The sequence below is a fragment of the Anser brachyrhynchus genome (assembly GCF_964034855.1).
Source record: "Anser brachyrhynchus genome assembly, chromosome: 15".
NCBI lineage: Eukaryota > Metazoa > Chordata > Aves > Anseriformes > Anatidae > Anser > Anser brachyrhynchus.
The window spans coordinates 16,571,970-16,583,857 of NC_137733.1; the positions used below are offsets into that span (position 1 = coordinate 16,571,970).

Sequence of the window (11,888 nt, forward strand, 5' to 3'; positions counted from 1 at the left end):
CGTCTGTGAAATTACGCAAGTACCCCAGCGCCATGGCTGAGCATAGGATAATAAATATACCTGCATAATTAGCCTTAAAAGTGACATTACTCATCACAATGAACATTGTGACAAAGCAACTGGCCAGAACCGGACTTTGTACTTTACAGATTTCACCCCAAGGGTCTCAGTTTTGTGGGTAGGAGCAGACCTGAGGCACCGCTTCCCGCAGGCCCGGAGCGCTGAGCACCTAATCCTGCGAACTGCGGCCCTACAAGCGTGCTTTTCCCATCAGCGGCCTGCGTGATGTTCCTGGTGAAAGGAAGCACCTGGCTCTTTTCCAGGGTGCCACGGCGGCTTGCAGGCAGCAGCCCTGGCAAATCATCAGCTGGGGCATTTTCTGCTTCTCAGATGATAGTTACTATAATCAGTATGGAGAAGGAACTGCTGATGGTTTCGTGTCCCTTTGCTGAGAAGCTAAACTTCCATCAGCAACGCAAGCTCAAAAGGTTGTTTTTTTTTCCTAGGAGTCGGACTTTGCAGTCTCACAAAGTCCTCAACTTTAAAGTGGATCCAGGAAGTTTATTTTGAACAAAGAGCATGTAAGGTTATTAATCCTTCCAGTGCAAGATGGGAGGCCAGATCCAGACTGTCCTCTACAAGTAACCGTCTGATGATTAAAACAAACCCGGTCCACGTGCTTCTGGCACGCTGCCGATGCAGCCTTCGGCAGAGGTTAGGTCTCCTTAACTCATGCCTCCGGTCCTTGCTCCATGACACTGCCAAACAGCAGGTCTGAACAACCCTGTGTGATGTTGTAAAATGTAAGAAAAAAATTATCCGTGCCATTTCACTATTATTGCAGAAGATGCTACTGCTTTCTTGATGTCTGGACCTTCAGCAAGTCGGAGAATTGCTAAAAAGCTGATACTCGGTCTTTTCTCCAAAGTTGGTTTTCAACTCATTGTCATTCTGAAAAATCATACTGCCAGTGTGTGTGAGTCATGGGTGTAGATTAATTTATTTCACAGTGCAAAGAGGTTTTTATAATACTCTTTCAATGGATTGAATCATTCTTCGCTGATGACTTAAGGATGCTGTTTTATTTCTCTCTGGATTGCAAATGGAGTCTGGATCTCATCACTAAGTGTGACCCAAAACTATAAAGAAATATAATCATATATAATTAACTAGGCTTCGGTGTATCATTTCTTGGTTGGTACTTAGTTCTATGTGTTGTCAAGATGGCAATGTTTTTGTCCCAAGATAAAGGGTTAATAATGATGCTAGTGGTAGTTAATTTCCATGTTTAATTGCTAAATATTACATGATAATCTCAGAAGAAAAAGGCACTCTTCAAGTCATTTAATCAGCAATAAATATACTTTGGAATAATTGATAACTCTGCAGATGAGTTTTCTTCATAGATTTTTTCAAATCCATTTTACTCAGAAGAGCATCAGATCAAATATTTATAATTTAGCACTAAAATACTGCCAAAATGTAGACCTAAAGGTTATGCCTTTAGATTAATTTCACACTCACAGCTTGAGGTGGATGCGGTTCATTTGCAGTGAAGATACTTAGTGCATAGTAGCGAGATACGCTTTCATTTGACAAAGTTTCTGTTAAAAGTGACAATTTTCTCAGAGCTTAATATATTTTTAAAGTCTCAGGCACTCTGTTTAGCTGCAAAGGAGGTAGCTGGGTCTGTGTTTCTCCCTCTGCTTTGTCCAGGAGCGTGCCAGTGGCAGCGGTCCAGCGTCAGCAGTGGCCCAGCCTCTGCTGTCACCTCGTCCTGCGGCCAGCAGCGCCTGGCAGCGCGGCGGGGCAGGGTCAGCAGCCACCCTGCCCTTGCAGGGTGCTGGCTTCTGTGACTGCAGGGCCTGGAGGTGGAAGCTGAAGCTTTGTATGAGCACGGGGCAACACCGGGCTCCTCTGTCCAGCTGGGCTGCAAGCTGTGCAGGTTCCTCACTTCGAGGCAGGCCTAAATATACAGCCCTGAGCATCCATAGTCTTTGGAGACTCATGCATTTTTCTAATCATTTTATGCTATTATAAATTCAGCATTGTTTGTCCCAAGCACACCGCGTTGCCTTCCTCCAAGACGTCCCCTCTTGTCAGGCCGTGCACGCTGGAACCAGTTTTGCAGCATTTCAAGGTGCGCAGGTGTCAGTGGGGTTTGGCCACTTTTTAGTCTCAGTTTTGGATCAAACATACCAACGGCTGTGTCTGTGAGACTGGAAGAAAGGTGGCCTGTTATTTTCCCACATTTAAAAAATATCCCAGCCTGCAATTATTAATCACACCGGTTGTTCACCTGTTTTAACGGAAGCTTGTTTTTCTTTCTACAAGATCAGTTGCACAGGCATACGAAGGCTTCAGCCTCTCCATTTGCCAATAGGCACAATGCACTTTGTAAGATTTCAGATTTCACCAGGGAATTTTCCTCCAAATTCTAAATGTGAGAAAAAAAACATAATTTAGTGCTACAAGCTTTTCTGAAAAGCGGTGGTTCCTTAAAGAGGGAGAGGATGAGCAGGGAGGGGAGCTATCCTTAAAGCATAAATAGAGGTACATGCTGGGAAGCAGAGTTGTATTTTAAGGCATTCGTAAGCATTAGCCTAGTGATAGAGTTTTCTTTAGCAACTGCATGTTGGAGGATGAGAGCACACTAAGTGCAGCTAACAGAAAGCACAGTACCTCGACGGGAATTCAAAGAAACAGCAGGGGGAAGAAGCGGCATTAAGCTTTCAAGGTGAAGAGCCAATGTGCAAATTCCCAGAACAGGAAGAGGGCCTCCAGAGAGCTCTCGGCTTTCAAATAACGTTAAGGCAGCTAACGTAAACGGACAGAAGCAAAGCAAAGGCAGCACCGAGCTGCCTCCTGCCTGCAGTGAGGAGCAGAGCTCGCAGGGCCGCGGGACCAGGCAGTGCGGGGGCTTCGGTGGTGCTCAGGAAGCTGAGCCATGACCCAGCCGCCAGCCCCCGGTCAGCCCTGGCAAATGCCTGGAGGTCTAGGTGTGCTTTTTCAGACTGGAATGTATTTGCACCCCCCTTTTACACTGGGCAGGCTCCGAAGGTGGAGGGTCACACAGCAAACAGCCGCTGGCTCCGGGAGCGCAGCTGGGAGCTCCTGGCTCCTCATCCTGGCCAAGCAGACCACTTTGAAGGATGTCAGGTTTTTTGTGTGCTGCTGGATTTTGGGGGCGTCCATCTCGCACCCACAAGGACTGCATAAATAACTAAGAATTGCATGCCATCAGTGTAGGACATTGTGCTTCTTCTTATTGCAACACAGTTGTAGCACATTTGATTCCACTTGTAAGGATGGCCCAGGAATAGGACTGTTAATGTGCCTCCTTTTTGATATCTCAAAGGGTTTTACAAATATAGCTCTTAATCCGGCAGCGTTCATGCCAAACCAAACACACTCCACCTGTGCAGAGTTGCTTGAAGACAAATTTTGTTCTCAGCTATATGCCTTGGAGCCCTCTGCTCCAATTATCTTACACACATATAATTGTGTGTACAATATAGCCTCAGCTAATTAAATTTCAGGAAAATAGGAGAGCACTTCAGCGTTGTGTGGGATTTGGTTAAGAGATCTCAGAGCTGTCAAAGAAAAGATTCATCTCACAACTCTTCCTCCTTACAGTAAACATGCCTCAGATCGGAGCCAAATATACTCTGCACTTCACACATCTGGGTATTAGCTCACTTTCATTATTGTAAATTACTTCCAGGAGAAAGACTGAATCATGGAATGGAGGGGGCTGAGAAATCTGCTTGCCTTAGAGACATTCATTTGATGTCATCTTTTTTCCCCTGCTCTTTTACCTGCTTTTCGGATTTTCGTCTTTGTTGCTTCCTTATTGCTTTTCTAAGGCAATATTGTCATAGCACATCCTTGCGATTTTTTCATCATGATCCATTGGTGCTGCTATGCCGTGTCCAAACCACACTATGATGGCATTGCTTCAGCCCTTGAGATGTTTAGAGGCTCTCCTAATATTCTGCCAGCGATTGGAGGCAAAAGAGGCCAAACAGAGGCCTGGACGTGCGGGTGATCCGCTCCTTTCTGACAGCCCATCCCTCCACACAAGTGGCCCCATCGGAGCCAGGTTCATGTGTCTGAGTCACGTAGGAGTTGCGGGACCGTGCCCGTGCTTGCGAGATGCCGGGCTGCTTCGTTATGAAGTGACCAATTAGCCCGGCGCGGTGGGCAGTGCAGGGGCCTGGGGCTGCACCTCCGCTCGGGTTTTGCCTCTGATCAGCAGTTCAGCTATTCCCTCTCCGTACCTCAGTTTTAAGCAGAAATCATTCCACTGACTCAGCTGGGTGCAATGGGGCTTAATTGTTGTCTATAAAGGGCTTTGGAATCCGAAGTGATCGACGCCTTTGAGCGTGTGTGCAATTAGGAATTGCGTGCCGCGCTGTGGGCTCAGCTGCGGGGCCTGAGCGAACAAACAAGTTCATTTGCCTTGGAATGGCAAACGTTGGGAAACTATGCAAAAGTACTCTGAGTCGGGCTTTTTATTTTTATTTTCTTTTTTTTTGAAATGTAGTGCTAATGGATCCATTGTTTCACGTAAAGGTTTCTACCACTTTTGTTATAGTGTGTGTGACATTCACAGTACTCTTTGTTCCATTAGCAAAGTAATTTGAGAGAGTTTATTATCCTTTGGAGACTTCACTGCTTGCTGCTTAACTTCCATGTGATTGGACCCTGGAAAAATCTCTTAAAATAGTGCACGAGCCTAAAAATAGTGATGAATTAGTCGTTTCTTAGGAATAAAATAATTAATTTGGCGCACTTTGGAAGATCTGAAACGTTAGGAAACACCACTCACTGCTTCCTCTTTCTCTTCAGAGCCACCAAAGCACGCGGAAGGCTTTATGGTGGAGTCAAGGTGCCTCTCGCCTCGCAGTTTGAAATCGTAATTTGTTTGTATCAGCTGCAGTTGCTTTACTTCAGAGGAACAGAGAAATAGCATTTAATCAGCATGTTCTGAATCACTGGTGAAAGGAATCGCTCCCTAATCTGAATTTATTGCACCGGGCCACACTCTAGATGCGAGGAAATGGCACACGGTGTTGTTATTCCTGGGCCCAGCAGCCGAGGCTGCCTGCCGTGTCGGTGCCCGCGGGACTGCGCCCGCCTGGGTCCCACCTCGCTAAGCGGCTCGTGCGCCCCGCTGAGCGAAACGCGCTCGCTCTGATTCACCGAGAGAGCTCAGCGGTGGGCTGGCTGCTGGAAAGCGTCAGGGTTCGCTGAGCCACACGTGTGGGAATATTTTCTCCTTGCCATTAAGCCTTCAGTCACTCGGGGCTGAGGCAGCGCTGCAGGCAGCGGCGGCGCGAGCTGGGGAAAGTCGGTGAAGGGTGAGCCGCGGCACCGGGGCGTGCAGGAGGAGACGGAGAGCAGGGCACGGCTGCTGTCCCCCGACACAAGGGGTGTAAACCGTGCTCACCGCTACAGGGGGGACCTTCGGTGCCAGGCCGCTCACTCCCTGAGCTTCAAACCCCATGCGAAGGGCAACCCTCAGCAGCAGCGCCCTGCTTGGCACAGCCTCGGGGAGCCTTCCTGCCCCTTTACCAGCCTCGTTGCCCTCCTCTGGGTGCTTCCAGGGACCATACCAACATTTTTATGTTGTGGAGCCCGGAGCTGCACGCAGCATTCAAGGTGAGGCCTGAAAAAAAGAGGATGGCTGCAGCTAAGCGGGCTGTGGGTCTGCAGAGAGCTCTGTGGCCAGAGGAGGGCAGGTTCTGTACCAACCTACGAGTCTCCTCATCCAAAATGGTCTTGCCTCCAGCCTGTCATTGAACTCCCACAGGGAGATGCTGGAGAGGCCAAATGGCCAAAAAGTGTCATATACAGAATGAGCAGTAATGACCAAGTGTGGCAGAGGCCCCATCACCGGGCTGGCCTCTTAAATTGCTTTGTTTTCATGCTCGGATGAGTTGCTAACCTTCCAATAAACACCAGAGTCATTATAATAAAAATGTGGAAAATGCTATCATTAAACCACACCGGTTTATTTTTCAAGTGCCTCTTTCTGGGACATCAAATTCATTTAGATCATTCTCAAAAGCCACAAATCCTGAATGGGTGCAGTAATGTGTGTGGTGGGAGGCGAGAGCACAAGGCACATTAAATTGGGTAGAGGCAGGGCTCTGACAGGAGAGCTCGGCTGGGTTTATTGCAGGGGGTTAAGACGTGACGCCTCGGGCTGCTCACCCCTCTTGCCCCCAGTTTTGCAGACTGAAACCCCGGTTCGTGCCCTGACGTCTCAGCTCGAGCCCCGTGGTGGAGACGGTGCAGGAGACAGAGGAGGCAGCTCTTGGAGAGTCCGAGCAGTGAGCAGTGACCAGGAGCCAGGGCTCTTCCTATAGCAGAGCCTTCCCCTCACAGAAAGACACGTTTTGTTCCAAAATAAAGCAAAAAGGCCTTAGATTCTTTCAGCTGCAGAGCCAGATGGTTAGATCCCACTCCCCATCACCTCTACAAGTTCGGAATAACTTCATCGAGGGTTTGCCTGAGCACTGGGGAAGCTGAGCAAAGTCTTGGCTCAGTCTCCGCGTTGTTGGCAAATGTGGTGCTGGGGCTAATTGTGTTAATTAAGTGAAAACATAGACGTGAGGTTTTTGAAAGAGCTTGAGGCTGGCTGGACTCTGCTCAGATGTAAACAAGCGCATGTAGCTTATAGAAGTGACCTAAAAGGCTGAAATCCTGAGTGAGCCTGCACTAAACTTTCACAGGAGCCAGGCGTTGTTCAAAAGCTCTTTGTCTGCCAAGAGGAATCAAGATTTTGTTCATCTGAGGAGTTCCTGGCACGAAGGCCCCCTCGGAGCAGCACAGCATGATCGATGTGTCCACGGGCGTGCTTGCAGCGTCTGCAGAAACATCAGTTCTGTGAGCGGGATAGGGTTACCCAGAATAGAAATAGAAGATAAATTGCTTCTCAGCTGTTTTGTTCCTATGATATCTGAAAATACTTGGGAGGGGAAGTGTGCACTGTGCTAGGGAGCCGGAGCCTTCACGCACTGGCTTGGAGCATCTCGAGGTGCCACGCACAGGTCGTTCGGTGCACGGGGAGGAAAGGGTTCGGTTCAGCTCCCGGAGGGTTTATCAGCATTACAAGTTATTCAAGTTATGCCAAAAATACACAGAAAAGACACTTCAGGCAGAGCTCTAGGAATGCAGAAATCTTCCACTCCTGGCAGGAAGCTTGAGCCCACGTTTGTATGTTGATGCAGCCAAGCACAAGCTGCTGAGCTGCCGGCTCGGTTTGGAACCGGGGCAGGGTTGGAGACAAGTCTCTGCCTTTTCCAGACCCCAGCACCGGGTTGTTCAGAAATGACACTGCTCTCGGGCGGGAGGAGGTATAATGGCTTTTTATTGAGTGAAATAAAGCTGATAGCGCGTGTCCCATCGTGAACTGGGGTTTGGTGACCAGGGATGCGATGTGATTGTCTGTGTGCTGTACTGATGGCCTTCATTAATGGCTCTATTGAAACAGGGAAGTGCTGAGGCCATTCATAATTTCCAGAGCACTCAAAGTGTGACAAAAATAGCCTGTCCATCAGTGATCTGCTCAGTGGAAGACGGAAGCCTGGCTCCATCCTTATGGTAAACCTGGGTGCTTCCAAGAAGTTGTGCCATGACTGAATTCGACTCTCCGTGTCTGGATCAATAACAAAAATGTTTTCGGTTCTGCAAGCACGTGACTTCTTACTCTCAGCTCAGGAAGAGGCAAGAATGCCCTTCAGAGCATCCAGGAATTTCACTCCCTCCTCACCTTTCCTGAACAGGAAAAAAGTGAGGCTTTGCGCTGACCCATTTACACTTCCCCGTGTCTCAATGCTGCTTTGCAATTTTGCTCAGCATCCCTGGGCAGAGGGGCAGGGTGGATGCTGGTTCAGAGGGAGCCCGACGGCGGGCAGCAGGCTGCCCACATGGGAACACATTGAAATAGCAACACGGGGAGGTGAAATGGGCACACAGGAGCATGCAAGATGCTGAGAACAAAATTAATCAAGTTACCGTGCGGCCTGAAGAACAGAAATGATTTAGTCATAGTTCAGGGTATTATGCCAAGAAATTGGGTAATAAACTCAGTAAGCAAGAGGAACTGGAATTGCTCACCAATGAGCATCAGTATGACCTACTTGGTTTTATCAGGGAATCTGGGGGGAAAAGTCAGCTGACTGAAAGGGCAAAACTGGTGGTTACAACCCGTAAGAAGAACTGAGCTGCTGAAGAGGAGGGGGAGCAGCACTGACAGATCCACTGCAAGCAGCCGTGAACACTTTGCTGCAGGAGAAAGTGCAAGTGGCTGCTTGCTCCAGCTCGCTGCAGCTGCTGAATCACACGAGGGAGCAGAGCAGCCAGCTCCTTGCATCTCTCCAAAATACCTACAGACAAAACATCGTGTGGTCGCAAGGTTTCCATCCAGGCAACGTACTGCAGGAGGCTGCAGGACTGGTGTTACTGGACCCTAAACACTCACGATTAACGTGTGTAACAAGTGGCACCAGAGGACCATTGGAAGGGGCTGAAATTGTCGGGTCCTGTCACTTCTCTGGAGTGTGAAGGCTTCAGGGAGGGGAGCACAAGCTGGCAGGCATCCCAAGGGAATCCCCAAGAGCAGGCTGTGATCCCCTGGGTAGCATTCGTAGCGGGGCGAGCTGTGCACGAGCACAGCAGCCCCCAGAGCCCCCGGCACAGGCACGGTGTCTTCTCTCTTCCCACTGCTTTGCACCTCTTTAGCGAGCCAATTTTGCCCTGCACCATGGCAAGTTCAGAGGCACTGAGAAGTGCCCTGCTCGGAATTAATCTTGCTGAAAACCACCGGTTTCTTCTTACTTACAGTTCCTCCAGGGCGTGTTCCTGTGCCTTGCAGCTCGTCCCTCTCTGGGCAGTGAGGTGGGGGGCGCGGATCTGGGGACTCTGGGGGTCCTCACTTGCGGTCAGTTTGAAACCTCTCTCTTCCTCCAGCACTAAATCCTGCTGCCGTCGGGCAGGTCCTTGGGGTCTTGGGGGGGGGGATGCTGAGCTGAAGAGAGCTTTGTGGGGCTGCAGGGGTGGCGCAGGGCTGCGGAGGGACGCTTGGGGCCGGGAGGGGGCTGCCCAGGGGCTCAGGGATGCTTGGGGCGGTGCAGAGGATGCCGGAGGCTGCGGCGGGGGCGCGGGGGGCAGCGGGGGGACGCCCGGGGCGGCGGGGGGATGCTGCGGGCTGGGAGGGCTGCTGGGGGCCAGGGGAGGGGAGGCCGAGGGGCGGCGGGGGGGAGGTCCGCGGGGCGGCGGGGGGCTGCGGGGCGGAGCCGCGGGGTGCCCCTCCCGGCGGCGCTATAAACCGGCGGGGCTCGGGCGCGGGGCTGCCTTCGCTGGGGCACCCGGGGCCGGGGCGGCCGGGAAGCCTGCTGCCCGCAGCGATGGCGAGGGGGCGGCTGTCGGGGGGCGCCTGGGGGGCCCTGGTGCTGCTGGGGCTGATGCTGCCGGCGGCCCCGCCGGCCGGCGCTTGGTACAAGCACGTCGCCAGCCCCCGGTACCACACGGTGGGGAGAGCCTCGGGGCTGCTCATGGGCGTCCGCCGCTCCCCGTACCTCTGGCGCCGGGAGCTGCCGCCCGAGCCCCCCCGCCGCCCCGGGGGTCCCGCGCCCGCCGCCCCCCAGCCCCCGGGCCGCCCCGACGGGGGGTCCCCGCCGCCCGCCCCCCCCCCCGCCGCCGCCGCCGCCGCATCCCGGTCCCGGCCGCCTCCTGCAGCGCCTGCTCCGGCGGGGCTGGGGCTGGGGGGGGCCCCGACCGGCCCCCGCCCGGCCGCCGCCCGCCGCCCGCGGAGCTCAGGTAAAGCGGGACCCGACGGCAGGGCGCCGGGAGGGGGCGCGGGGACGGGGCGCGGGGATGTCCCGCTGCACCGGGCCGGGGAGGTGGCGCTTTGGGGTGCGGGAGCCTTGCTGCGGTCCCCCTGCGGCACCCTGGGGGGCTGGAGGGGTGCCAGCGGGTGTCTGGGTGCGGGAGCCTTGCTGCCGTCTCCCACCGTGCAGGCATCGGGGGTGGGGGGTGGGGGGGACGCCCGGTGGGAGAACAACCCGAGCAGAGACCCCACGGCATCGCCGGGCTGCGGGGAGATGCCCCCTGCACCAGGGGGGATGCCCCGGCTGGGGAGTGGGGAGCCGGGACCCCGCGGGACAGCCCGCGCCATGGGGGGGTTCCAGCCTGGCTGCGGTCGCGTGAGCTTGCGGAAGTCTCCGCTGCGTCTTGAAACTTGGACCCCGAGGTCCCAGCAGGATGGAGCGGGCAGCCCAGGCTTCCTCCCGGTGAGATGCGTTCGGAGGGGCTGCACCTGGGTCTGGGGGCAGAAAAAGGAGCTGGGGGATTTCTGTGCCCCTGTTTGGGGTATCCCAAACCTGCACCCTGCAGGGACCGAGCTGTCAGTGCCATGGAGGGGTGTTTGTGGTGCTGGAGGTGCTGAGGAGCTCCCGGCATCACCCCTCTGCAGGACCCCTCTCCCTGCCCTCTCCGCTTGGCCAAGCTGCGTGGGACTGCTTTGGGGCTGTGTCCAAACATTAAATCTCTTTTCCCGCATGCAAAGCAGGAGCCAACATCCGGCTGAAATCCAGGGATGCTTTTAGATGTTGGATCGGCCCCGAAACACGTAGCCATGTTCCCATCCACACCCCCTGCCTTCATTTTTTGGAGGCACTCTGGGATTATTAACTTCTGGGGAAAGCCCAGGCAGGTCAGCTCAGCCGGCCCCTCCGGCAGCCTGGCTGGAAGCACGGACAAAGCCTGTGTCGCGGTGAGGGCGCAGCGCTCTGATTCCGCAGCAGAATCTCCACGAGAGCCTTGTAGCAGGTCCCAGCCCGGTACCTGGGTGTTCATACGGGTGCTTGAGCCGTGGGGCTTGATTTGTGTGCGCTGTCTCTTGTGGGAACAGAAGGGGTCTGCAGTGCTGGTGGGGAAGCTCTGAGCCCACGTCGTGAGTCCGTGGCTGGTTTTGAGCACTGTTTGGAGGGGAAATGTCCTCGTGGGGAGGGCAGAGCCGGGTGGTGGGGCCACAGCTGGATGTCCTGGGTAATAACCATGTAATAACGTGGGGTCCTTTTCTTCTTTCAGCCTCTCCCTATTGAAGACGTGGCTCTGCTCCGCTGAAGGGTCCCGGCAGGGATGCTCCGGGCACCGGAGGAGCACTGGCTGCCCGAGGTGGGGACTGTTTCCGTGGCTGGTGAGGAGGAGTTTCATCGGCGGCTCTCCGGGTTTCTGACCTCTCCGAAACCGTGCAGACAGCTGCGTTCAAAAAAAATCCGATTTTTCTTGCCCACTGTCCAGACACAGTGGTAAATTCATCTTGTTTTCAGGTCAACTTAGTGCTATAAACTTGGGGAGAAATAAAACAGGGAAAATATTTATTTTGTTTATTTTTTTTAGATTTCTGTACTAGCTTGTTTGCAATATAACACAAACATGTACTGTTTGCTTCCTAGGAACCTGCCCTCATTAAAATGAGAAATGATCAAAGGAAATGTGTTTCATGTTGCAATTTATTTTATTTTTATTTGATTTATTTATTTATTTATTTTTTAGCAGAAGCTGGCATTGCTCAGACAGGGCTCAGACACTTTGGTGTTCCGGTCACTCCCAGGTTTTTCTGATGTGATTTAACTCCTTGACAGAGTTTCTTCTGCAGCCGTACAGTGAAGCTCCTTTAGTGCCCATCGGGGAGTTACTGCCGGGGGGTTCTCAGCTAAGATGACCAAGTTTGAAATCTTTCCTGGACCCTGCTGAACGAAAGCTCTGCAAGTGCTCGCTGCTCTGGTTGCTTGTTTCTCTGTTTAGAGCTTAATTGTGAATTCATCTCTGCTGATGAAAGAGAAAAGCTGTTCCCCGCTAAAACAGGGTGTGGG

General features: G+C 52.9%; 1 protein-coding gene across 1 annotated transcript; it reads left to right on the forward strand.

Annotated features, from left to right (window-relative positions):
- Positions 1–9,321: 9,321 nt before the first annotated feature.
- On the forward strand, positions 9,322–11,529 carry NPW (neuropeptide W). Its single transcript, XM_080556876.1, is given in 3 exon segments — positions 9,322–9,695; positions 9,697–9,828; positions 11,101–11,529. Coding segments are annotated over 3 exon segments (447 nt in total). The 5' UTR covers positions 9,322–9,416; the 3' UTR covers positions 11,137–11,529.
- The last annotated feature ends 359 nt before the right edge of the window (positions 11,530–11,888 follow it).